This window comes from Equus caballus, chromosome 4 (genome assembly GCF_041296265.1).
Source record: "Equus caballus isolate H_3958 breed thoroughbred chromosome 4, TB-T2T, whole genome shotgun sequence".
NCBI classification, from domain to species: Eukaryota; Metazoa; Chordata; class Mammalia; order Perissodactyla; family Equidae; genus Equus; species Equus caballus.
Window position 1 is genome coordinate 100,768,009 of NC_091687.1, and position 27,450 is coordinate 100,795,458.

A 27,450-nucleotide genomic window follows, 5' to 3' on the forward strand; every position below is an offset into this window, starting at 1 on the left:
TAGAGTGAAATAAAAATGTCAGGAACTGGGGGCTGTCTAGAAGACACAGTTTTAAATCCAATTTGACTTTTCTGAGCCTTGGTCTTCTCTGACAAATGAAAGCATGGATGTCACAAAGCAGTCAAGAGAGGGGAGGATTGCCCTCTGGCTAATGGGACCGTGTCTGGTAGGTACCAAGGGCCTCCTGGGTAAAAGAGTGAGAGAGAGAGATCAAAGTTGCAAGGGTCAAGTGGGCATTATAGTTACAGCAGGCAAGAAGTAGAATCCAGAAAAGTCCCATGAGAAAACTCAAGGAGACTTTTGTTCACGCAGCACCCAGGAAACCCAGAGTGTCAGCAAGCAGACCCCTTAACGCCACTGAACAGATTAGCAAATGCTAATCCAGGGTCTGTGTGCTCCCCACCTGCTTTTATGTTCCTCTTGAGGTTGGACAGGGAGCAGGGCAGTGGTCCAGGGGGCCCTGATGTGGGCATGTAACAGGGAGACAGACCAAATCTTATGGATGCAATTTTTTAACCTTTAGCTTACGAATGGGGAGCCACACTTTATGGTGATAAATGCTACATTCTATGGAATCCCAGAGGCGAGAAATGGGAGAAGATGCTAATAATCTAATTGCAGATCTGGGAGATTGGATTATGGAGAGAGAACTGATTTTTGGTTTCTGTGCATGAAGAAATAAACCAAATCTACGTCTATAAAACCATGAGAGAGAAGAGAGAACAGTCAGTTGTAGGTCTGCTTAGAATTTAATTGCCCCATAAATTGGTGGCAGGATCTGATACCTTCTTTTGACAGTGCAGAGAATTACAAAGTATTTTTTTCCCATATCTACAATTGTTAGTTATACAAAAGAAGTATCAAATGGTTTCTGCCCTCCTGGAGTATATTGTCTGGCTGCAAAGGAAAGAAAATGGAAAGATGGTAAAAAAGAAAAAGAGAAGAAGAAACAACCTCCATTACTATAGCAGTGCCACCTAAACTCCTAGCGTTTGAGAAGAGAAATCATTGACAGGAATCTCCAGGTCAGGAGAAAATGGGCCAAGTGGCCAGCTCTGCCCACATCTTCCCACCTGCAACAGCTCTTCCCTCCGGGTGCTCTCTGATTCCACAGCTCCCACTGTTACTCTGGTCCAAATGTGGCTATAAACCTCTCCCTCGGTCCCCTTGACACAGCTGTATAAGGCTGGATTTATCCAAATGATTTAAGTCAAGACAAGGGGTTCCAGGTCTTGAAGACTCAGTCCCATCCCACATTCTCTTTTCAAGGTATTTCCTGCACTTGAGAAAAGTAGAATATCATAGCACAATGCTGGCCTGCTTCCTTCCTGGCTCTTATACAGGATCCTCTTACTTCTTACTAGTTAGAGGCATTCTCTCAGTCTCTTTGCCATCTTCTGAGACAAGGTCAAAGACTCCAGTTCTGGTATGAACGGGAGCAACCTTTCTGGAGGACAATCTGACAGCACTGATCAAAAGATCTTTAAAATATGCATTGCTGTTGTTGTTGTTACTAAATTGTGACACAGCTATTCCATTTATAGAAATATTCTAAGGAAATAAAAATAGAATGTGGACAAAGATTTGGTCTACAGCATTCATCAGAGCACTATTTACATAATCATGAAAGATTGTACACAATGCACATGTTCAAACCTGGGGATTAATTAAATAAATTATGGTATATGCTTATAATACAATACTATGCAGCCATCAGTAATATTTTATAACTGTATTTGTTGACAGGAAATTATTCATGATATATTGTGACATTATAAAAAAGCAGGCTATAATATAAGAATTACAGATTATCATTTTTTTGTTTAAAAATCACACATACACATTCTTCTCCTGCCTTTTGTCATGCTTACCACCCCAAGTAATTTATGGGATTCCTTGAGGAAAGCCTATGTTTTAGAAATGTCCAACCCCACTCATTGGTTACACTTTGGCCCTCAGTGAAATCATAATATTAACCAGTCCATTTCCAAAGTCTAAAAATATAGGACTTTGGCAGAATGCCCCAGGATGGTGCTCACACTTCCTAACTGGCCCCCTTTGGGACACAACCCCAAGGTGAAATTATGCTTCCATCCTCTCTGTGGTTGCTGCTTCATGCTCCTACTCTCCTGTGGATAACTCATGGACGGAAGGAACAAGCCAAGTTCAGAGACAGTACTGTCTAAAACAGGGACTCTTGTCCCAAGATCCATGGAAGGAATCCAAAGTCCATAACCTTGGATGGGAAAGCTTACATCTTTAACTTCACTAACTTGTAACTGAAATTCCCCACGTACTTCAGTTACGCACGTAGGCAGCAAACCACAGTAGTATTAGAGGAGTTGTGCTGTGTCTTTATCACCCATAAAAATCGTAGATGTTTCTATTATACAACAGATGATGTAGATTTCTTACAGCATCCGTTATGTTCATCACCACTTTGAAATAATAGTAGTAGTGAACTTGACTCTACATTTTCTTATTTAATGCTTTTATAAAGAAGCAGATATATTACTATATCACAATTTCATAATAATGGTGCTTTTATATAATTAGTTCCCTTTGCAATCCTATGTATTTTATTTTATGCATTTAGTGTAATTCTGACAGGGAAACCATGGATTTTCCAGATTGACAAGGGTCCAGGGCACAAAAAAGTTTAAGAACCCCTAGACTCTAAATACATATTTGGTGGTCAGTGAGAGTTCTCTAATTATTCAGGAGCTTAATAATCCTGTTAATAGTAGCAACTTGAATGACCAAGCAAGACAGTTAACATTCCATTTGGAAGCCTGAGTCCCCAAGAACAAAGATATTTCCCTTTTATCTGCAGAACTGAAAAAGCCGCACCAAAGCTTCACGCCTGCCCCCAACAAATGGAGATGCAGCCCTAAAGCACAAGGGCTTACTAAAGTATTTCTTTTGTTTTAATGGGAGACATTAGATCACAGTTAAGGGCCTATGAAAAGATCCAACTGAGAGGGAGAGATTCAAAGTATAGGAGAGAGGAAGATCAATGGACACTGAGTGTAAATTCCTATGGCAGCCCCAAGGGATGGGAGCAAAGCTCAGGGAGAGGGATTAATGGAGCTGAAATGGAGGCCCCAGCTCCTCTATTCTAGCAGAAGGAAAGATGGGGCAGATGCCAGCATATTGCATGTTTGGTGTCGGGAAGACGAGGGATTCCTGTCTGATGGCATCTATTTTCTCTGAGGAGTAGGAGGTGAGATCATCTACTAAGAGCCTGGGAGTGGGGGAGATAGAGAATAAAATAATAATAAATAATACACAAATATCACTTTAAAATTGACAGAGTTTGCAGTCTCTTCTTACAACAACCCACTAAGGAGGTTGTTATCTTTGCATTGCAGCTGAGAAAACCAGGAGTAGAGGCCAATTCACTTTCATTTCCCCGATTACTCAGCTGGAAAGAGAAGGAGCTGGAGCTTAAACTCAGCCCGTCAGGTGGAAATTCATCCTGGATGCTGTAGGAAATGTTTTATGTATGTGTTTGTTCATTTGCTTTTTAAATAATTAGAGTTACTTGGTTCAGGAAATTTTATTTGAAAATTTTGAAGTGGAAAAGCAACGATCTTTCCTCAGGGTGACTAGCAGCCCTGCTATAGGTCTTTGGTGCTGTCACAAAGCACTGATGACAGGAGCATCTCAGTTCCTACTGTCAAAGTCTATGTATTGTATCAGAGTCTCTGTGTCTCATGGAGACAAGGAGGTGACTCAGGCCTCCCCCAAGTTTCATCAGCTTTGGGGCAGCTCTTAGTAGCTCACAGGAGACCCCAGAAGTGGGTGTGCTGATACTGGAGAACTTGGTAAAGGGCTGGAGCAGATTGTTTGGCAATGGCATACCTGGAATGGCATGGCCGGCTGGGTGGAAATCAGAAGAGTCTAAGAATGAGTGGTGATGGAGGTCTGTACTCCTTTAAACAGGAATAATTTCCTTAATACTCAGTGAAAAGGAAGACAAGGAACGGGGTTTGGGGGTTAGGTTGCTGACACATAGGGGACACTCAGAGCTAAGTCATGGATGGGTGGGGATGTTGATAGTGTGTAAATTTTATTTCCACAAAGTAGGAAGTGGCCATGGAATCTGTGCTGGTGGTCTGTGGAGTTCTCTTCCCCACCCCACCCTGCCTCCAGGTGGATTCCAGAGTAATCAATAGTGAGGATCCTGGCCTTTGTGCTCTGCAGGGTGTTTCCGGGCAGGGCAAGTTTCTTGAGGAAGGAAAGACATCTCCAGGAAGCTGGTTATACATGATGACACTTCCCATAGCAGAAGTTCTCTGGTTTCAGTGTTGGTGGTGGGGACAAAAAGGCCTCATATGACCAATATCTGATCTGTTGGACCCTGAGAAAGGTAAAACCTTTTAGACTAGCATGGGTCATTGCTCATTTGACTTTTAGATGAAGTTTGAAACCTTTGCAAAATAGTAGGGATCTAAGGTGAGCTCATTCCAATGTGTAGTGAGATAAGGAAGCTTGGCAGCGTGGTGGCAATCCCCTCCCACTCTGCCCCTCCCTCCCATCATGGTGCAATCCCCAGAGACCCACCTGCATGCAGGTCAGCATCACTGAATCCACATTAGCAGGATCCTGTGGCTCCATTCAGCAGAGGAGAGTGCTCACACAAATGTTTCCCTGGTGACCCGAATAGAGTTTATTCTTTAGATTATCAGGGGTATGCATTTATCCTGTCCTTTCTTTGAGAAGCAGCCCTGCGGCAAAGCCTAGAAGAGAATCACTTCAGATTTGGGGGTTCCATCCAAACATTCTGATGAGAAAGACCAGGCCAGGGGTTTTGGGTTAATGGGATCCTACATCCCTCTCAGAGAAGGGGAGTGTTTGGTCCAGAGGGCCTGGAACAATGTCAGTGCTTTACTGCAGCTTCCCAGTCAGGCCCCAAATCATAGTCAGGGCCTTGGGGTACCATCATCATGTCCAGGTCACAGGCAGCTGCAGACCTGGCAGGATGCCGGGACCAAGGAGGCAGGCCCGGAGTCTGGGCAGCCATGAGTCAGAAGCCAGGTGAGCAATAAAAGATAGAGTTCATCAATCCCAGGGAGCTGGACCAGATGGAATCTTCAGAGGCCAAGCAAGTCCTCGGCATTCACAAATCTCAGAGCCACTGACAGGGAAAGGAAAGAATTAATCACCGGGCAGTTACTTCTCCCAGCCTCAATGACCCTACCTGCCAACGTCATACTCCTCCCTCCAGGAGGGCCAGTGAGAACCTGGAATTGGAAGGCTTGTCCCTGAGCATGGACAGCTGCCTGGCTAATATTTATGAACTCAGGGGAGAGGAGCAGCTGGTGTCACATCATGCCTCTGGAGCCTTCCTGTCTCCCCTGTTGGCATCCCTGAGCCCCCACCCTTTTGCCCAGCTCGTCCAGGAAAGATACTGTGCGTATGCTTACAAGGCATCATCCCCTAGTCCTGCCTCTGAATCACACCCTGGTGGCTGATGCTTCCTTACTTCCAGACTTCTCTGTCACCAGCTGACAGCTGACAGCCCACCTCTCGGATTCCTGAATATACCCTCATTCTGGGTTCCCCAACCCCATGCCTTCCCTAGCTTTTGGGATATCCTGCAACCTCAGCTTGGATTCCTCCTGCAAGTGCTTTCTTGAATGAGGATCTGTTTTTGCTGCAAAGTCTGACTTTGAACCTTTTGCCTGGAACCTTTTGTTCTTTCCTGCAACTGATCCTAATTCTTTTTTTTAAGATTGGCCCTGAGCTAACATCTGTTGTCAATCTTTTTATTATTATTATTATTATTATTCTCCCCAAAGCCCCCCAGTACACAGTTGTATATTCTAGTTGTCGGTCCTTCTAGTTCTGCTATGTGGGACGCCACCTCAGCATGGCTTGATGAGTGGTGCTAGGTCCACACCCAGGATCCAAATCAGCAAAACCCTGGGCCACCGAAGTGCAGTGTGCAAACCCAACCACTTGGCCATGGGGTGGGTCCCCTGGTCCTGATTCTAAATGGTATGTTTAATACATAATGGGTCGGTGTAGCACCAGGTCTCAGCCCCTTCCAGTCTGCCACCTCCTTCTCTAAGCAAGCTGCCCAGGTCCAGAGAGGACAGCGGAGGCATTTTCCTGACAGTGAAGGAGCAGTGGATATGCAGGGCATTAAGTACAGATCCTTGAGGTTACAACTGGATGAGACCTTAGAAATCAAGTCTGTTGCTGTACTTTCAAAGACAAGGGAAGATTGGTCTCTCCGATTTTTACAGTCGTACAACTAGTAAGTGGCTGAACTGTGACCAAAATTCAGATCCTCTAAGTCTTTTCTAGCAATCTCTTCCCTATCCTATGAGGCCTCCCTAAATCTAGGTTAGATTACTTTTCTGATTTTTATTGCAACACTAAACACTCCTGAAACATGCTCAGTCCTCATGCTCCTTTCATTCATGTAGATGGATCAACTCCTTTTGGATAAAATGAGGTGAAAACATTGTTCTAAGAGGGTAGATTCCATCTTAAGGGTTCTTACTGCAATAAAATTAAACAGAAAAGAAAAGAACATATTGTCTTAACTTGGGTGTTCCAGAGCTAAGTGTTCTCTTGTTCTTTGTGTTTAAGAATGGGTGTGTGATCCTTGAGTGTATGTTCAGGTCATTGTTTGGCTAAGGTTTTTTCATGGTGATAAGCTGAGAGGGGAAAAGATTTTACTCTCCTGAGTGGTGGTGAGGGTGGGCATCCACTTGAGGGCTGTTCATTCACTGAGTCAGTTATGATTGTCCTGACAATGGGCAGTGGACCCACCCAGACGGGAAAGTCCAAAAGAGACTGGAAACTTTGAACTCCAGGTCGTGGGTATGTGTTTCTCTCAAGTAATATGTACCCATTTTAGAAAAATTTTAAAATGCAGACAAGCAAAAAGAAGAAAATCAGTCGTCACCCTATTTCTTACACTATTAACATTTTACACATTTCCTTTCAAACTTCTTTGTACATGTACATGTGATGAGGTGGCTAATGGTAGGATAGTTGAGTTCTATTACTGATGGTGGAAAATTGTGTTGAGGGAGGGAGTGGAAGCAATTTCTGCATTCTAAGGTGGGAGCTGGAATTTGCCACTTGATCTTTCTCTCCCTGTATCTCTCTAGTTTCCTTCACAGCCAAAGTTCTTGAAAGAGCTGCCAACATTCATCTTCATTTCCTCACCTCCATTTAGTCCTCATCCCACTCCAATCTGGCATCTTCACTTTACTGAAACAGCTCACACAGGGATCTCCCATATCCTTCACGTCAGTAGGTTTTGTTGGTTTCTAATCTTAGCCTGACACATCAGGAGCATTCCACACTGTTGACCACTCCCTTGCCCCTGAACACTCTTTCCTGGTTTTCCTCCTGCCTTTCTGGCTGCTCCTTCTCTACCTTCTTTGCTAGTTCATTTCATTCATTCATTCCATGTTACCAGTATTTACTGAGTACCTACTCTATGTCAGTGTGTTCTAGGTGCTAGGGGCTGAAACTCACGCCTTCATGAGTTTTACAGTCTAGTGAGAAGTAGTAGGGAGGAGACAGCAATAATTAATTTAAGTAAGTGATATAATTTTTTTGGTGTCAAAACCCAGGACCAAATTATGTAATATATTTAAAGTGATAAATGCTATGAAGAAAAATGAAGGAAAAGAAGATAATAAATAAAGGGTGTTGGTATATGTAGTTTTAAATAGGATGGTCAGGGATGGCCTCACTAAGAAGGCAGTGTTTGAGGAAAGATATGAAAGACACAATAGAGTGATCCATGCAGAAGTCTAGGGAAGAGCCCCTCAGGCAGAGAAACAGCAAATGCAAGTTCTGAGATAGGAATGTGCCTTGCACATTGGAGGGACAGCCAGGAGGCCAGTGTGGATGGAGCAGAATGAGCCATAGCAGATGAACCCAGGGAGTGTGTGGGACTCATTGGGGCAGAGCCTTATACTCTGCTGTCAGAACTTTGGTTTTCATTAGCAGTGAAATGGGAAAGGAGAATTTTGTTCAGAATAACATGATCTGAAATAAGATGAAAGGATAACATTGGCTGCTATATTGAGAGTAGATTGTAGAGTGGAAGGATATTGCAGTAAGTCAGGAGAGATGATGGAGGTTCTGACCAAGAAGGTAGTGGCAGAGATTCTGGAAATGTTTTGACAACAATCACCAGGATTTGATGGATTTGGAGTGCCAAAGAAAGAGAAATGTCAGACGACTCCAAAATTTTTTGCCTGAGCCAAATAATGGAGTTTCTACTAGTTGACATGAAGATGATTATGGGTAAAACATGTTTTGGGGTGAAAGAGTGGAATTAAATTTTGGAGATATTCAATTTGAAATGTCTATTAGATAATCAAGTGGGAATTATGAGTAAGAGGTTGGATATATATGTTGTTAGGTCAGAGGAAAGGTCCAAGATAGAGATATAAATTTAGGGATCATTAACATATAGATGGCATATAAAGGCTTGAAACTGGGTATGGTCATCAGGAAGAGAGTATAGACAGAGGCGAAGAGGTCAAAGGACTCAATCCTGGAGCACCTGAACATTTAGAGGCTGAGCAGATAAGCTGAAGCCAAACAAAGAGACTGAGATGTATGACCCAGTGAGGTTGGAGGGAAAGTAGGAAAATGTGGTGTGTGGAGAGTGAAGTAACAAATGTTTCACAAAGAAGAGAGTAAACAACTGAATCAAATATAGCTGATATGTCAAGAAAAGTGGGAACTGAAAGTTGTCCATTGAACTTAGCAATATGGAGGTCATTGCTCATCTTGAGGGGAGTTATTTTGGTGAAGCAGTGAGGGTAAAAGATGATTGGAGCAAGTTAAGAGAAAACAGGAGAAGAGAAATTAGAGATAGCAAGTAAAGAAAACTTAGGGAGCTTTGCTGCAGAATTGAGCAGAGAAATGGAATGGTAGCTGAAGGGGAAAACGGGGTTAATTATTTTTTTTTTTGCTGGGAAAGATTCACCCTAAGCTAACATCTGTTGCCAATCTTCCTTTCTCTCTCTCCTTTGTTTGTCCCCTCCTGAAAGCCCCAGTACATAGTTGTATATTCTGCTTGTAAGTCCTTCTGGTTCTTCTGTGTGAGCTGCTGCCACAGCATGGCTACTGACAGACGACTGTGGTGGTTCGGCACGTGGGAACTGGGCTCAGGCTGCCAAAGTGGAGCACACTGAACTTTAACCACTAGGCCATCAGGGCTGGCTCTAATTATCCTTTTTAAGTTGAGGCAAACACTAGCATATCTGTATACTGATGAGAATGATCTAGTAGAGAGGGAAAAACTGAAATTCAAGAGAGTGCATTAAATGCTGGAGTAACATCCTGGAGTAGGTGAGAACAGAATCTAGTGCAAGAGTGGTGGAGATGGTTTTAAATAGGACCATGGGTAGTTCATTATAGTAAGAGGAAGGAAGGGAGCGGGCAGGAATGCAGACTCAGGTGGGAGGGTGGGTGTAGGGGGAGCCCAGGCAAGGTGTTTTCAGTTTCTTCAATTTTCTCAGTGCAAGAGGAAGCAAGGTCATTGGCTGCATGTGAGGATGAGGAAGGAGAAGTTGAAGAGAGAGGAAAAGGTCTAGAAGTCTTCCAAAAGAGTGGGAGAGTGAAGAGGCAGGAGGCATTGGCATGCTTACCAGGAAGTAGAATTGCTGGCTGGCACTTGAAGCTCCTTGTCATGAATTATAAAACGCAACAGATCAGAAGGACAGAAACAAACAGAAGGACTGTTTTCCTCCAGCCCCCTGAGCTGCCTGGGTACAGGTGTGGGGTTGGTAGAATTGGACTGAACCCAGGTGTGGGTTTTGCCCAATGAGTAGCACAGAGTGAGAGAGAGGCAGAAGGGAGCTGAGAGCACCTACAAGGGAGCGACTCTCATGATTGCCCAAGGCATTTAAACTGGGTAAGGAGGGCATGATGGGGGGGAAGGCAGAGAGAAAAGCCAACACGAATTGTAGGTCCCAGTGGGTCCAAGGATTGTGAGAGTTAAAGTAAAAGAAAGGAGTTAGCTGGAAAGATAGAAGGAGCTGGTTGGAGAGAGGGTCACTTAAAATTGAGACTGCGAAGGAGTGGCACAAGGTCTCTCTAGAGCTGGATGGTCCAGTGCAGTAGCCGCTAGCAATCTGTGACCACTGAGCACCAGAAATGAGACTAGTCTGAACAGAGATGTGCTATAAGGATAAAATACAAACCAATTCCCAAAACTTAGTACCAAAACCAAAAAAGAATATATTTCACTAATAATTTAAAAAATATTGATTACATGTTGAGATGGTAATATTTTGGATACAGTAGGTTAAAGTATATTATTAAAATTACTGTCACCTGTTTCTTTTTTAGTTTCTTTTTAAGTTACATATGTGGCTCACATCATATCTCTACTGGTCAGTGTTGGTTTAGGGTGTTACCAGGGAGATAGTGGTTGGGGTAGAATAAAGTCATGGGAGGAGAGAAGTTCAAGGAACAGAGAGGCAGGGGGAAGGATCATCAATGTGGTATTGAAATCACATTAATATTAATAGCAAAGTCATTTTGGGGAGAGTGCCATGGGGCTAGGACATAACAATGTTCGAGAAATGAGGATGAGTGACCCAGGGCAGTAGATGTCTGTACAAGGACGGGCAGTAGGTGTATGAACTCCAGAGGGCACCCCTGACTGTTTTTTTTGTTTTGTCTTTTTTTTTTTTTAAAGATTTTACTTTTCCTTTTTCTCCCCAAAGCCCCGGGGTACATAGTTGTGTATTTTTAGTTGTGGGTCCTTCTAGCTGTGGCATGTGGGATGCAGCCTCAATATGGCTTGATGAGCGGTGCCATGTCCTCACCCAGGATCCGAACCGGCGAAACCCTGGGCCACTGAAGCGGAGCGTGCGAACTTAACCACTCGGCCATGGGGCCCGCCCCACCCGCCCACCCCGACTGGTTTTAAGAGTTGGGCAGGAGAGCGAGATGTGGGGTGAGCTGGGAATCTGGGGCTTCTTATGGTGACTGACATATTGGGGTTAAGGGACTTAATGCAATTAGTTCTGGTGGTCTCCAGGCAAAGCAGATGGAGGCGAGGTGGTGAGTGCAGGTGGATTCAGGGGAGGAGGTGTCCTTTCTTCACTCCTGGTGGGGAGAGTCACGCCTCCCTCTTTCACCTGTCCATCCAATGCTGTAATCATCAAAGCCCATCCTAGGCCCTCTCAACTTCTCATGCAATACTCACTAGGGGATTTTTTTTAGCCAATAACAGCTTAAAATTACTACTTGGAAGCAGATGCCTCATAAATGTGTGTCTTCAGCATGGTTCTCTCTGCTCTGCTCTGGACCTGGATATCCCACCGCTTACCATACACCGTCTCCTTCTCTGCATGTCCAGAATGAAACACACAGTCTTACTCCCAGACCTGCACCTCTCTGCAGAGGGCACAGCACTCCTGGGAGGTACCAGCCAGAAGCTGGGCTGGGTCGACGCTGTCTCTTTCTCCCCCGCCGCCCAACACCCCCACCTCAAATTCAGTCCATCATTAGGTTCTGTGGATGATTTCATGTCCTAAATAGCTCTCTAATCTATCCACTTGTGTCCATCACCACAAACCCCCCTTTGGACCTAGAACCCTACAATAGCCTCCTAACTGGTCTGTCCGTGTCCGTACTGGACCCTCCTGTTATGCTCAGCATTGCCCTGATGGTGACATTTTCAAAATTCCCGAGTCTTTTCATGCCATTCTTTTCAACCTAAAATTCTGCAGTGGCTCCCCACTGCTCTCAGGACAAAGTGGAAACTCTTTACCACAGTCTGCATGTCTGCACAGCCCACGCCGGCACCTCACTCTCAGATACCCAGGCCAAGCCTGCCTTCCCTCGGTGCTCACATGGCTGTGTCACAGCCATTGCAGGGCTTTGCGCCTGCTGCTCCCTCTGCATGGAATGCTTTCCCCTCCCACTTTGCCTAGTCAACTCCTCCTTATCTTTCAGATCTCAGCATGGGCATCCATCCTTTTCTTGAGCTCCCCAACCAGGTCCCATCCAATTACATGCTCTATCACATGCATCCTATAGCTTTCTCTGGAGCTCCTTGTACCAGTTGCAGTTTTACATTTGTTTGTGATTACTTGATTAATATTTATCTCCCCTAGTAGACTCCTCAAAGGTATAGGCCCTCCAGGAGGGGTGGGATCATGTCTGTTTTTGCTGAATATAATATCCCCAGCACCTAACAAAGTGTCCTGCCCATAGTCAGTGCTCAATAAATAATTGTTAAATAAACAAATGAATGATTCAAGATGATTCAAAAGTCCTTAAGCTTTACGAAACATAGGGCCTCCCTTGATCTGAGATTTCCATGGTTCTGGAACTCAATTTCAGTCAGTAAATGTATATAAGGCCGTGGCTTGGTGGCAGGCACTGAGCTGGGCCTCCTATGCTAGGCTACTGCTGAGCATACACTGATAACTTGCTGGAACTGGGCAGATTACTCTGTGGCATAAGTGGCCTCTGGTAGCATCTCACACTTGGGTGCAAAGGCCTATCTCCCAGCTTGCTCGAGCACGTTGAGAAGTCTATGTGGGAAAACGTCTCCTGTTCTGGGTGGATCCCCTTCCCTCTTTCTGAGACTGAGCGTCCATTTGCCACATTCATGGTATCTCTGGATGGCAGGTAAAGAACAACAACACAGGTGGCAGGAAGGGCAGACTGAGGAAGCATGAGCAAGCTCTGAGGGTTTGCTCAGGATCACCCTCTTCCTGAGTCAGGTTAGCCTGGTGGGCTTCATCATATTAGATGCACCTTATTAAAGGGAGTGGAGGTGGCAGGAGTCACTAGAGAAACCTAAGTACCTCTCACTTCAAGCAAGCTAGGTTATCTGTCTATATTTAACCCCCCACTGCCCAAAATGTTTACTCACTATAGTGACTTAGTTGGCTATTTGCAGCGACAAACACTCAACTTCTAGGCTAAGTGCTCTCAGATATGGCTTCCTCTGGGTTCAGGGAGAAGGAAGGCAGCAGATGCTCCACTAGCGGCTGCCTTGGTGCCAGCAACCTGCCTGTGCTGCTGTTGGTGCCCTGGGTCTCTTTTCCTGTCTGCCCTTCCCAGCTCCCTCGGCTGCTGACTCTTTGCCATCTGACCATCTGCCTTGCTCTGCCCCCACAACCAGCACACATTTCTACCTTGCTGACACCTGCAGTGCCTTTGGGTGCCCATCTGGTTCAAACCTTGGGATGTACGGACCCCTGCCTTCTGCTCCTCTCTGCTCCCTAGATGCCCAATGCAGGCTCTGCTCACTGCTGCTTTGGACCTGGTGGGATAATAATCATGAGGTTTAAATGGCGAGAAGGCCACCCAGCTACTGTAATTAGGGTAGCCACACCAGGCAAGCACTATTGGGTGGGTGAAGACATTTTTCTAATATTAAGACTTTACCTTATTATACTAAAATATCTACTTAATTGTTTTTTTCTCTAGCTGGAGAGTTTCTTGAAGACAAGAATTGGGTTTATTTATGTTTATATCCAGAGTACCTGGAATATAGAAGATATTGGTAAATATTGGTTGAACTGAGGTTGGGGAATGGAAGAGAAAAGTGCACAAAGCGTGATGTTCTTTTTTTTTTGTTTTTTTTTGGAGGAAGATTAGCCCTCAGCTAACTACTGCCAGTCCTCCTCTTTTTGCTGAGGAAGCCTGGCTCTGAGCTAACATCCGTGTCCATCTTCCTCTAGTTTATACGTGGGACGCCTACCACAGCATGGCTGCCAAGCAGTGCCATGTCCGCACCCAGGATCCAAACCAGCGAACCCCGGGCCGCCGAGAAGCGGAACGTCGAACTTAACCGCTGCGCCACCGGGCCGGCCCCAAAGCGTGATGTTCTGATGTCAGCCTACTGGGCTGATCCTAGAAGAAAGGAAGAAAAAGAGGGCATTTGTGGTTGTCAGTCCATCCCTTCCTTTGGGGGTGGCATCAGAGCAGGGCAGGAACCTGCTCTTCCTTGGTTTTGCCACAAAATTCCCTGGGTCTTTCTAAGCGCTATACCGGCCCCCACCCCCATTCCCACCCACCTCCTCCATTGTGTCTGCAGTCCCACCACCGAGAGATTCTTTTGCAGTGACAAGCAAATGCAAGTGGGACTAGGAGAGGGGTAAATTTGGGAGGAAGTGGGAAAGCTACAGACCGTGTGCACGCAGTACTCGGTGCAAGAAAACACTCTGATATACGGAAAAAGAGATGATGCTTCCATCATTTCTCTACTTTCTGTTCCTTTTTAAAAAATTATAAAGTAACACATGTTCATGGAGAAAAAAACAACAGTTATAAAAGTCTTCTGCTTTCCCCTAATTCTATACTGTACACCAACCACTGCTAACAATTCTTTGAGAAACCTTCTGGAAGTGTTCTACTATACAATAGCATATATATATATATAATGTATATGTATTATATATAATATAATTATATTTAATATATAGCATATATATTTAATATATTTAAATATAAAATATATATAATATAAAAATATCTATAAAAGTTACATATACAAAACATGTGTCTGTATATCTACATACGCAAATGGCCAGATAGAATTTGATGGCCCCATGTGATGGAAAAAGAAAATGGTGGCTCAAGGTCTTAAAGTGGGGGATGGAGTTGGAGGCTGACCCGAAGAGGTTGTTGATTCACCAGGCTGAAGCACCTGAAGGGAAGAAATGATGGACTGCAAGGATGTAAATGGGGGGCAGAGGTGTCTTCAAATAATATTCACATTGCAAAAAGTTTTTGCAGATTAGGAAGTGAAAAATCCAACATCTAACCGGCCTTGGTGTTTTCTTAACTGAAAAATGGGATAATAATGTACATTCCTCATGAGTTTATTGTGAGGATTAAATGGGGGTAATATGTTTAAAAGCTATCCTGGTGGTCTAGTGGTTAAGATTCAGTGCTGTCACACCATGGCCCAGGTTCCTTTCCGGGTCAGGGAACAACATCACCCCACCATCAGTTGTCAGGTTTCAGTGAAGCTTCCAGAGTAAGACAGACTAGGAAGAAGGACCTGGCCACCCACTTCCAAAAAAATTAGCCATGAAAATCTTATGGATAGCAGCAGAGCATTGTCTGATATAGCGCTGGAAGGTGAGAGGATAGTACAAAAAGACCAGGCCCGTTTAGCTCTGCTGTACACAGGACTGCTAAGAGCTGGAATTCACTCTATGGCACGAACAAAAAAAAGATGTTTAAAATGCTTAGTATTGTTCCTAGTGCTATATCCTAAGCTTTACGTAAATGTGTGCTGTTATCGTTGTTGTTGTTATGGTGGTTGTGTTCCTGCTGTTGCTCGAGTGCCCCTTGCATAACTACCCTCTGTCCATCTGCAGCCAGCATCGGGAAAGACCCTCGTGATAGCACCCGAATTCATTTCAGATTCCCTTTTTTGCCACAGCTCTTGTTCCTCCCTTTTTTTTTTCTTGACTGCTTCTAAGTTTTTACTTTATGTTGTGTGCCCTTCAAGAAAACTTTCTGGTACCTGCTGGATATAAATCCTTGGAGGTGTGTAGAGATGTTTTAGGTTCCAAAGGTCCCTGCCCATTTTCTTGCTTCCTCTCCCTTGCCTGTCCCCAAGCTGTTGGAAATGATTAGATGGGAACATCTACTTACCTGCTACACTGCACACATGCTACCTGAGGGGAGCAATCAGAATTGCTTAGTTAAGAAAAAGACCTAAGAATCATTAGGGCTGCTCCTGTTCATTGTGTGCATCTTCATAGCATTGCCCCAGCAATTCCACTTGAGACATCTTGGCCTAGTGGGTCTGTCCTTCTGGGACACTCTGTGTTTCTGCTTGTATTTAGAATGGCTGGCTTAAAACTCACAGCTTTAATATTCTGCATCCCGAATGCTCTTAGTTGTCAGAAACACTAAGCCTGCCTACGCACTCTTCTATTCTTGATTTATAAATAGGTTCAGCTGCCTAACAATTAAACACACTATATTTTGCACATGCACATTCCTTAAGGAGACATTTAGAGGATAAATGGCTTTTACTTTGGTGACACTATCTGGAAATCATCTTCCTAGCTTTTTTCCCCAAGTGGGTATATTTTTTCCAAGTGGGTGATGACACTTTTGGTCTGTTAAGCCCAAGACACAATTTCCAAAATGCTCAGGAAATCCAGTATCACATTTCTAGCAGATACGCATAGGGACAGGCCCAGGATCAGCTCATACGTGTCAAAGAAGGTCTGTGCTGCATGCTTTACATCAGACATGGCCACACATGCTGGTGGTTGTGAGAAATGCTGGTGACAAACACAGTAAGAAGCCAGAGGAAAGACAGATCAGTGGGGTCTGAGGGGGAGATGAAGATGTACTCTTAGGTATAATTAAGTATTGATAAGGTTGAAGGAAGGAGAAGGCATTGCATACACCAAGCCCATCAGAGATCTTCTTGGCAATCCAGAAGGGGACATATGGGGAAAACTGCCTTAGGTTAACCGTTGCAATTTCCATTCTGGGCAGAACTCGGACTTAAACAATACTGAGTATTATATAGCGCTTTCAGATACGGAATTTCATTTATTTCTCCATATAATGCAATAAGGTAGGTGGATTAAATATCATTACTCTTACATAGAGAGAAAATGAAGTGGAGAGAATGAAGAGACTTGTCAATTAGTTTGGGCACTCAAGCTGAATCTCTGCACGCTCACCTCACTCTGCTCTGTTGTATCCAGGATTGCTTCACCTGACGCCAGGTTGTAGGGGAATGAGCTCTGACATCAGAGAGGTCAAAACACCGGGTTCTAGCCTAGACCCTGCGGCTAACTGGGCTTGACCCTGGACCCATCTCTCAAGCTCCCAGCCTGTTTCCTCATGCATGGCAAATGTAAGGGGTGAGTCTGGACGATCTCCAGAGCATAGTCCAGATGCTCGTTGACAGTGGGGTGTAGCCCATTTGGAGGGCTGGGGACTGAAAATACTGAGTAGAGTGTGCACGAGAGGATTGCCTTAGATGGCAGTGAGGGCGGGCAGCACAGAAGGAGAGAAAAGAAGCTCCTGAGGGTGGTGTATTGGACTTAAAGGCCATATGACTCCACAGTTGGTAGGTAGTGAGGGTGGAAGAATTCAGGAGGCAATTGGGTAAGTTTCCATGTTCAATTGAAAAAAAGGAAAGAAAAGAACGTAGGTCTGTCCCTTTCGCATATCCTGGGGCACAGAGTCCTACGCTGAGGAATCCGGTCAGACCAGTGGGGGGCTCCACCGAGTGCCTCTCCGAATCCCCCGATAGCCGCACCGCCGCCCAAAGGTTCCATGACGGGTGGGCGCTGGTGAACTGTCGAAGACGTGTCGCCCGCGTCCACGCCCGTCCTTCCTGGCCCCAAGTGCGCCAGCTGCCCTCGCCTCCGCCCCGCCCTCCCACCTCCACTCCCACCCTGGCGGGCCCGGTCTCTCCCTCCCGCAAGGTTTAACCGAGCCGCAGGCGGGGGCGCGGGTGATGCGAATTCCTAGAAGCCTTAAGAGGCTGCCCAGGATTTGAAGTTAGGATCCCCCAAGGACCCTTAAGGTTCCTGCTCGCATCCCACGCCCCCATCTCCCGGGTCACAGAAGGGCCTAGGGGGGCGTGGGCAGAATCGAACGCCCCGCTCAACATCCCCGCCCACCCTGGAGCCCAGTCCGGGCTGACCCGGAGGGGATTTGGGTGGGGAGGTGGAGGAGAAGCTGGATGGAGGTGGCGAGGGTGGGTAACAGCAGGCCTGCAGAGGAAGGGGGGTGGGCCGCAGCGGAGGTGCAACTCGTCTGTTTCGGTACCTCTGGGGCACCCGCCGGACCTCCGGCGGCTTAGCCCGGAGCGGGGACAGTGAGTCAGATCCCGGGCACCCGCGAGTCGAGCGGGGACGGCGGGGCAAGTCAGGAAATGACATCAGAGGCCTGTGCTTGGGGAGGGGTGGTCTGGGCCTGGCCGGGGCGGCAGCGGGGGCAGGAGGGAGGGGGTTGGGGGCGGGGGCGGGAGGACCTTGGTGGAGCCTCCGGCCCCGGGGCAGGATCGGGGCCCCTTCCTGGGGGAGTTTCCTGCCTCGTCCACCCTCCCCGCCTCTCCCCGCCCCCTCTCCGGGCCGCTCCTTGTATGGTCTCGCTGCCGCTCTCTCCCCGCCCCCTCCCGCCCTCCCTCTTCGCTGCGTCCCTCCCCGGCTGGCTGAAGGCTGCTCGGGACCGGGACGCAGAGTCCGCGGACCCGGCGCCGAGGCGGCCACCGAGATCCGTCGTGCACGCTCCGGCCCGCGGTGAGGCGCGGGGAGCCGCCCGCGGCCGGCCACCGGGAGGGGCGGGAGGCGCCGAGGGGAGCCGGGCGGCACGGGGGTCTTCTGCCGGCTCCGCGCCGCGTAACCCGGCCCCCCACCGTCCACAGCTCGGCCTGGCCATGGCTGCCCCGCGCCCGCCTCCCGCGATCTCCGTCTCGGTTTCGGCTCCAGCTTTTTACGCCCCGCAGAAGAAGTTCGGCCCGGTCGTGGCCCCAAAGCCCAAAGTGAATCCTTTCCGGCCCGGGGACAGCGAGGCTCCCTCGGCTGCCGGGGCTCAGCGCGCACAGATGGGCCGGGTGGGCGAGATTCCCCCGCCTCCCCCGGAAGGTATGCGGCTGGGCTTGGGGGGGACCCGGGCGGGCGCCGGGCTGGGGGCAGTCGTTTCGGGAATTTGGGGGTGTCTGGAAAGGCTGCAGCAGAGGGGGCTGGGCGCAGCCACCCTGTCCCGAGCAGATGTTCTTACCTCATCGTGGAGCTCATGGCGGGGAGCCAGGGCTCCTGGGACGGTTCCAAGTCCCCCGCCTGGGGGTGGGAGGCGGGGATGTGGGGCGCGAATCTTCCCCTCTGGGTCCGTTTTCCGAAGTGTAACGGGAGCTACACCGCTCCTTGGCCGAGCCCCGACCTTTCCTGACCCCGTGTTCCCAGGGCGTCCTGCACCCCCCTTTCCTTCCCAAACGCTCCGGGACCCCCGAGAAAGTTCTGGGTTAGGAGTTGGAAGTGGAGAAGGAAGGGAACTTGGAGAAGGGTAGAGGGTTCTCTGCTGACTGCTCACACTCCTTCCTACCCCAGACTTGCCCTTACCGCCCCCACCCCTCCTTGGGGATGGCGACGACACGGAGGGCTCCCTGGGAGGTGCCTTCCCACCGCCGCCTCCCCCGATCGAGGAACCATTTCCCCCTGCACCTCTGGAGGAAGAGATCTTCCCTTCGCCGCCCCCTCCGGTGGTGGAGGAGGGAGGGCCTGAGGCCCCCATACCGCTCCCCCCACAGGTATGGAGGCCCCCGAGAGGCAGCTACACTGGGACACCCCCGAAGGGGGAGAGGAGGGTCCTTTCTTCTGACCTCCCCTGCACCTCTACCCTGATGGGGTGGGGTGGGAATGGAGGACTGGAATGGGTGCTCTGACCCCTGACCCTCTAGCCCAGGGAGAAGGTGAGCAGTATTGATCTGGAGATCGACTCTCTGTCCTCCCTGCTGGATGACATGACCAAGAATGATCCCTTCAAAGCCCGGGTAAGGGACAGCAGAGGAGGAGAGGCAGAGCTGGGAGGAAAGTCTGGGGATGGAACTAGGGAGGCAAGGCAGCACCCTCCTCTAACCACACTTCTCTCCCCTCTGCCTGCCCTTGCAGGTGTCATCTGGATATACACCCCCAGCAGTCGCCACTCCATTCATTTCCAAGTCCAGTACTAAGCCTGCAACTGGGGGCACAGCACCCCTGCCTCCTTGGAAGTCCCCTTCTAGCTCTCAGTCTCTGCCCCAGGCTCAGGCTCAGTCTCCCAGCCAGACACAGTTCCATGTGCAGCCCCAGCCCCAGGCCAAGCCTCAGGTCCAGCTCCATGTTCAGCCCCAGCCCCAGTCTGTGCCTTTGGCTAACACCCAGCCTCGAGGGCCTCCAGCCCCATCTCCAGCCCCTAAGTTTTCTCCAGTGACTCCCAAGTTTACTCCTGTGGCTTCCAAGTTCAGCCCTGGAGCCCCAGGTGGACCCGGGTCACAGCCCAATCAAAAATTGGGACCCCCTGAAGTTCCCTCTTCTACTGGTCCAGGCTCCCCTCAGCCCCCCAGCTTCACCTATGCTCAACAGAGGGAGAAGCCCCGCGTGCAGGAGAAACAGCACCCAGTGCCCCCACCGGCTCAAAATCAAAACCAGGTGAGGGAGTGGGGGAGGACTAGGCTGAGACAGGGGGTTGGGGGGGCGCCTAAGTCAGGAGCCAGAGAAGGAGGTTGACAGGGAGAGTAGGGTGGGTGTGCGGGTGGTGGGATAGGAGTTTTCCACCTCTAGGGGTGGACTGGTGAGACAACGGTGAGAGAAAGCTCTTCTGGAGCAGGGCCTGCAGGGTCTGGGGCTGGGTGGGGCCAGACTGGGGGCGGGGCGGGGAGGGGAGAGCAGCACAGACTCTGAATTAGGAGGTGGCTCTGGTTGCCCTTCCTTTGCACCCTGCCCCAGAGTGTTAAAGGGGAGAGATGAGATCATAACCAGTCCAACCTCAGTTCTTCTCCCTTCTAGGATTCTTGAGTTAATATCTCTGCTCCTCTGAGGTGCTCAGTGCCCCAGGCCCTAGCTGGTGCTGAGTCGCCACATTAGTAAACTCTGGAGCCAGCCTCTGCTGAGTGCCAGGCACTGTGCTCTGTGCTCGAGAGGGAAGAGATCTCTCAAAGAGCTTAGGCCTGAGGGAGTCGGTGGACCTGGGGTAGAATTCTCACTCGCAACTCATGAGACCCCAGGCAAGCTAGGTGAACTTTGAGCCTCAGTTTCCCGTTCTTTAAAATAACACCATCGACCCTATATGATGGTTGTGAAGATTAAGTGAGCTAATGCATAGAAAGTGCTGGAGTCTGTATCTAGCACATGAATGCTCAAAATAGAAAGGTTATCTATCATTCCTACCTGGTCATTCCTGCCTTCCAGTTCAGGAGACGAGATCTCCCGAGTTGAAGGGACCCTGATGGCCATAGAGTAACTGTAGCGTGAATGTCTGTGTGTGTGCAGGCACAGTGTAGGAAGAGATGCCAAGTGCCAATGAGTTTTGCAGAATCCTGTGTTACAGGAACTCCAAACAGGGAGTCACCACGGGGGTTGGCAAGTGAGGACAGGCATCATGGCGCTGGTGTGCCTTGAAGGATGGGTGGGACCTAAGAATCCGGAGAGGAGAGAGAAGGGCATTCGGGTGGGAATAGCATGAGCAAAACTCAAGGGCATACGTATAGCCAGGGTGTTTGGAGAATAGAAAGTAGAAAGTTCCTGTGGGAAAATTATCGAGCTATACTTGGAGAGGTAGGTGGGGACTCGAGGGAGGAGGAAATGAAATAGCACACCAAGGGAGCCTGTGGGTACTGCAGAGTTGTTAATGGTTTCTGAGTAGGTGTGTGGTCGGGACGGAAGGGCTGGTGACAGCCATGCTTTTGGAAGTTTTGGGGAAAGTTTTTCCAGCAGAGGTGTGGATTAGAGGTAGGAGGCCAGTGATGTGTGGGGGTTCCCTCCTCGGCGTCCACAACATTAGTCGAAGTGAAAAATAAGGCCCAGATAGGAGCTGTTGCAAAGGAAGAGCCTCCAGGACGTGGTAACCGATAAGCAGTTGGAAAGGCCTGGGTTTGTTGGAGAATGACCATATTGCTGACAAAATAGAGAAGTGCAGAAGGGGAAATAGTTTCGACAGGAAGAAGAGGGGTCCAGCTGTCAACATGTTGAGCAACAGGTTCCAGATTTCAGCTGGAACTGTCAATTCAGTTAGAAATGGAGGACCGGGTTTTAGGAGAGGGCCCTGGACTGGGCATGTGCGTATGCGTGGTCGTTGTGTGCAGTGATAGTAAAGCAGCAGGGCCTGACGAGGCAGCCCGAGGATGCAAACACAGGAGGAGCTGAGAGCCTCGGAAGAACCGTGGGTGATGCTCATGTTGACCAGGTGGGAAGGGGAAGCAGAGCCCGCAGAAAGGATGGAAGAATGGTGGAAGGAGGAGGACAGTCTCAAGTCAGGGTGGGATCTCAGAGAAGAGAACGTGATGGCTGAAGAGCTCTTCAGTGGGGAGTTTGAGGACCAAGAGAAAGCCAGAGATTTGACTATGCAGGAGTCGTAGATGCCGTGGAGTGGCCTGTTTGTGCCCTGTAGTGGGGACATAGTGAAAGGAGTTGAGGAGTGAGTGGGTGGTGAGAAAATGGAGTTGCCAGCGTAGCCTGCTCTTGGAGGTTGGCAGGGAGATGAAATGACTAGGGGAGGGACTCTGTGTTCGTGTTCGTGTGTGTGTATGTGTGTGTGTGTGTGTGTGTGTGTGAGAGTGTGTGTGAGAGAGAGAGATTTCTTCAAGTTAGGGGAGGAGCGCTCAGGTGTGAGTGTCAACCAGGAGGAAGAAGCCCAAGGACGAGGGTTAATGATGCCCGAGAGCCGGGCTCCTTCTGGGCTGGAATCCTGGAGGAGAGCGTGGTGACACCCCCCAGAGGCATTGTCAGGGAGCAAGGACAGTGTCACCACAGTGTTTTCTGTGGAGAGGAGGAACGAGGAGGGAGCTTGAGCTGGCTGGCTTCCATTTTCTAAGTCGTGTAGGAGGTGAGGTCATCGGGGAGAGCAAGGGGGCGAAGCAGTTGGGGGCTCAGGAGATGGAAAGGTTTGGAACAGCTGCTGTGGGGAAGACAACTGGGAATCCGCAGTATTTGACTGGGAATCCGCATGAGCAAATACCAGACAGCCGCGCTGAGACTGGAGGGCACGGAGGGTGCTGCAGTGTTCTGGGAACTCCCTCTGCAGTGTTCAGTGATCTCTCCACCTACTTTCTGCAGCTTGGAGGCAGAAACAGGAAGCAGGCAGTGGTGTGACCCAGGGTTGAGAGTAGGCCTTATCTGGTGGCTGAGGGTAGCAGAGTGGCCATGAAAGCCTTGTAGAAATAGATGGTCAAGGGGCTAGGCTGGGAGGAGGCAAGCCAGAAGGGCTTGATGCACAGGCTCACTGGGGAGGTTGGGAGTCAGTAAAGGAACTGAAGCCTTTCTGAGTAGGTTCATTCTGTAGGTATGAATGGGGGAAGGGGGAGGAAGGGAGTGGTTGGGAGGTCAAGCCCAACGTCCTGGAGGTAAAGGAACCAGTAAATCTCAGGTTCAAGGTGTCCCATGGTGGAAGATGCCTGAGATGGAGGGAAATTTGGAGCCACTGGAGTTGAAGAGCCAGAGGTCTGAGTGCCATGGGTGTTCAAACTGTGACATCGATGCTGGCTGGCAGGCAGACAGGGAAAACTGGCTGGATTGAGTGTGTTCTGAAGGAGCATGGTTATCCACGAGAGCTGATGTCTATGAGTAGTTCATACTTCCAAAGATTGGAACAGGCATTTCAACTGGCACCAGAGAGCAAGGGCTGGCTGAGTCCGTTTCCTCTGTCCCCAAGATGCCAGGAAAGGAAGATTGTGAGAGGAAAGGGTGAAGCTTACATTGTGGAGGGGGATTTCACGGGATGCAGTCAATTAAGGGCAGGAGGTGGCAGGAGTCTGCAGGGAAAATGGCTAAGAGCTGGGGCATCTATGGATCTGTGTTTCCCTGGGCGGATGCAGCTCTGGATGCAGACTGAGGTGTGAGGGTGGTAGAGCCAGGGCAGAGGGGAAGGCCATAGGAAGAGGTAGCTGGAGGCTTTGAAGTTCCAAGTGACAGGAATGAAGGCTTTGGCATGTAGAACTTTTAGTGATGGAGGCCACAGTCCTGGGTCGACTTAACGTAGTAATAGAGAAGACCAACTAGCGTTCCCATTGTAGCGTCTCTTGGAAATGCTGTTGCAGGTCAGACAGGCCTTGTGGCACCTCCTCTTGGGACTTCTCGGGGTTCCTGGGAGTACCCCCCTAACCCCATCCCTACCCCCAGTCTCCACATCTCTCAGGATCCCCTAAATAGGGGTGGGTGGGCCTGGGGAGTGGCCCTTCTCTGAGGCCTATTAGGGAGGGAGTGGGGTCAGGCAGTCCAGGAACCCCTGTCTTGGGAGGGACTGCAGGACCTCTGCATGGGGAGCTGGGGGCTGGGCACCTGCAGACAGCTCTGGGGGTTTAACCTGTGATTCCCGCCTGTGTTGTATCCTCACGCTGACAGGGGCTGCTCAGCAGCAGGCGGGACGGGTAGGTGTGTGTGTGCGTGGGTGCGCACGCCGTCGCGTGCCAGCCTCTTCTGTGGGGGGCCATGTCCAAGCATGCTCTGTGGAGTTGATGCGTGGCCTAGTGTGTTCGGTGCTTCAGTGACCTGAGCTGCTGTGTATGTGGCCTCCGTCCGCTCAGTCATTCTGGCCTGTCTGTGACTGCCCAGGGGGGTTTGGGCAAAGTGGGTGGAAGGGTCATCTCCTTCCTTGTATTTGCGTGGTGCTGGGGGTTGGGGGTGGCGGAGACTGAGGAGCTTTCAGGGTCAAACCTGAGTGTCTGGGAAATGGGAGGAGAGATAGTCCTTACTGGAAGAAAGTGGGTTAGCTGGCTTGGGAGGGTTCTTGGAGGGGGTGACCCTTGAGAGAGTATGAAGAAAGTGTTGGGGTTTCAGGTGCGCTCCCCTGGGGCCCCAGGACCTCTGACTCTGAAGGAGGTGGAGGAGCTGGAGCAGCTGACCCAGCAGCTGATGCAGGACATGGAGCATCCTCAGAGGCAGAATGTTGCCGTCAATGGTGAGGCCGCCACCCACCTGCTGGGACATCTGCCCCCTCCATTACTGTGCTGGCCGGTGCCTATGGCTCCACTCCCTCTCCGAGCCAGCTGATCCCTTGCAAACTTACCCCTGTCCTCCTATTTATTTCTGTCTTCTCTGGTCTTCTCAGAGTTCTGTGGCCGGTGTCACCAGCCCCTGGCACGTGCACAGCCCGCAGTTCGTGCTCTGGGGCAGCTGTTCCACATCACCTGCTTTACCTGCCACCAGTGTGAGCAGCAGCTGCAAGGACAGCAGTTCTACAGCCTGGAGGGTGCACCATACTGTGAGGGCTGCTATACTGTGAGTCAGGGTTGGGGCTGAGGGGGCACCCCTGGCTCAGCCAGGGGCCAAGGGTGGACGTGCCTTGGCAGCTGGCTGTTGGGTGCCAGCTCCCTGCCAACCTTCTACTGCTGCCTCCTCAGGACACCCTCGAGAAGTGCAACACCTGTGGGCAGCCTATCACTGACCGCATGCTGAGGGCCACGGGCAAAGCCTACCACCCGCAGTGTTTCACCTGTGTGGTCTGCGCCTGTCCTCTGGAGGGCACCTCCTTCATTGTGGACCAGAACAACCGGCCCCACTGCGTCCCTGACTACCACAAGTGAGGACCCACCCCCCACCTTCTAGGCTCCTCTCTGGGTTCCAACCATGGTTTGTCTAGGAGCCAGGCTGCCCCCTGACCCCAAGGCAGCTCCAAACCCCTGGTATTGCTTTCTGGCCGCACATCCTGTCTGTCGAGGGCAGAGACCGGTTCATCTGGATTTAGCTGTCCAGGGGCCTTGGACCTGGGTAGCAAGTCCCGTCCCCTACCCCCCCTCGCTGCCCCGGGGCCTTGGCTCGGTGAGGCTCTTTTTGGGTGTGGTCTTGTGTTCAGCAGTGTATGCGGCAGTGACTTCATTTCACACAGGCTGGTTTCCCAAAGCTCCTTTGGAGATCAGCTGTTTGGAACTCTGGTTTCCCCCTAGAAACAATGTTTACAGGGTGGTTACTTTCTCAAGCCAGCGGCAAAATCCCGTATTGGAGCTAAAGGGTGGTGTGGGAAAACGGCAGAGTCTGGCTCCCATTCCGACAGGGTGTTTGAGGCGTACGTTTTTGGGATTCCAGCTTGGGCTGCCAGAACTTCACATCCCTCTGTGTGCCTCAGCCCTGTGTAGGCCAGGGTCAGGGGTCCAGGGATGAGACCGGAGAGGGGCGCCTCTGGGTGTTCTTTCTGCAGGAGCTGCAGTGTGGATGTGACAGGGGCAAGGACCTGGTGACAGAGCTTCCCAGGCAGATGAAGCTTTGGGGGGAGTGACCGGAGGGGTGGGAAATCCCCTTGATAAGGGCCAGTCATGGCAGCCAGTCTTAGGCCCTTCTGTGGAGCTTCCTCCACCTAGAGATGTGGGGCAAGATGGGCAAAGAAGTCTGCCCTGTGGGCATGCAACTGCCATCTCATTTCCTCTGCTCTCACGGGTGGCGCAAGCCGCCTTGCCCCATTTGGACTCCCACCTGCTCTCTGCCCTCCAGGCAGTATGCCCCGCGGTGCTCTGTCTGCGCGGAGCCCATCATGCCCGAGCCTGGCCGTGAGGAGACTGTGCGAGTGGTCGCCCTGGACAAGAACTTCCACATGAAGTGCTACAAGTGTGAGGTCAGCTGTCCCTGCGGCCCCTCAGGGCTGGAATGGTGGGACACTGCTCACCAACCATGTGGTGGATGGCGCCAGCCTGGTGGGAATGGGTGCTGCAATTTTGAGGGTGGCCAGTGGCAGTGCCCATGCCCACGGGCTCAGATGCCTCCATTGCTGCAGGAAAGAGAGTGTGGGGGTTTTGGAGGGTTACTTTGAGTTGCAGATAAACCAAGAAAGGGGTCCGACCAATGGGAGGGAAGGGTATTGCGTTTTGTTATGGTCTGGGTTGGGGTCTCTGAGGTTAAGAAAGAGGTCAGAATGGAGTTGAGACAGGTGGGAGAGCCCCCATTTCCCTTACTGGGGTGGATGCCTTGGAAGCAGCTTCACCCACTGCCCATCCTCGTGCAGGAGAGGCCAAGGGACAAAAAAGTGAAAGTGGGTAATAGCAGAAGGAGGGGTAGGAGTGGGGGGCGGGTGTGGTAGGGGGACACAGATGATGAGGGCAGCAGCTGAGCAGGAAGCATTTGTCTTCCTAACTTAAAGATGGGGCTGGGGGGTGCACAATGGCCTCCCGCCACTGTGCTCCTCCTCTTCCTTCCTCCCAGGACTGTGGGAAGCTGCTGTCCATTGAGGCGGACGATAACGGCTGCTTCCCCCTCGACGGCCACGTGCTCTGCCGGAAGTGCCACACTGCCAGAGCCCAGACCTGAGTGAGGACTGCAACCCCATTCCCCATCAGCGGACCACCCACACTGAGACCATCCCACCCCTCCACCTGCTCCGCCCTCCTCAGTTATTTTTTGATGTCCAGCCCCTCCCTCCATTCAGACCCCACCCCAGTGTCCCAAGTGCCCTGATGTAGGGCCCTGACGTGGCCTCAGGCTGCAGAGTCCTCCCCTATCCTGCAGGGACCACCCCCACCCCCCAGCTCCCCCACCTGAGGGGGCGCCAGGTTGAGCGCTGCTGCTTTCACTGCTGCACCGATGCCCTCGGCTGGCCCCTGAGAGGCCTCCTCGTCCTCTGCTTGCTGAGGGCTGGAGACACCCTGACCCTCTGGGAGGCTGGACTGGGCCGGGCTCACCTGCCTGGACATTCCCACCTGCCCCCTTGCTGCCAGGTTGTGGCTACAGCTACAAATAAAAACCTTGTTTTCCAGAATTCTTAGTCAACTCTTCTGTGCCTACAGCCCTCACTGGTGGGATGGAGGAGAGAGGGATAAAAAAC

General features: G+C 50.1%; 1 protein-coding gene and 1 long non-coding RNA gene across 2 annotated transcripts; one reads left to right on the plus strand and one right to left on the minus strand.

Moving 5' to 3' along the window:
- Window positions 1-730: 730 nt before the first annotated feature.
- LOC138923835 (uncharacterized) lies at window positions 731-19,170 on the minus strand. The gene is made up of 3 exons (XR_011438009.1): window positions 18,733-19,170; window positions 13,721-13,872; window positions 731-5,140 (listed from the first exon to the last, which is right to left on the minus strand). It is a non-coding gene; the product is annotated as an uncharacterized lncRNA (long non-coding RNA).
- Window positions 17,932-27,384, plus strand: ZYX (zyxin). The gene is made up of 10 exons (XM_023639876.2): window positions 17,932-18,251; window positions 18,377-18,596; window positions 19,059-19,258; window positions 19,409-19,501; window positions 19,620-20,138; window positions 24,480-24,600; window positions 24,751-24,920; window positions 25,043-25,221; window positions 26,127-26,247; window positions 26,832-27,384. The coding sequence occupies exons 2-10, from the start codon at window positions 18,389-18,391 to the stop codon at window positions 26,934-26,936; spliced, it is 1,716 nt and encodes a 571-aa protein (XP_023495644.2). The 5' UTR covers window positions 17,932-18,251; window positions 18,377-18,388; the 3' UTR covers window positions 26,937-27,384.
- The last annotated feature ends 66 nt before the right edge of the window (window positions 27,385-27,450 follow it).

Excerpts from the sequence above, each read along its gene's own strand:
- ZYX (XM_023639876.2), top strand. The coding sequence starts at position 18,389 with ATGGCTGCCCCGCGCCCGCCTCCCGCGATCTCCGTCTCGGTTTCGGCT. Across the intron at positions 19,502-19,619 it reads ATGATCCCTTCAAAGCCCGG|GTGTCATCTGGATATACACC; the intron begins GTAAGGGACAGC and ends CTGCCCTTGCAG. Across the intron at positions 20,139-24,479 it reads CGGCTCAAAATCAAAACCAG|GTGCGCTCCCCTGGGGCCCC; the intron begins GTGAGGGAGTGG and ends TTGGGGTTTCAG.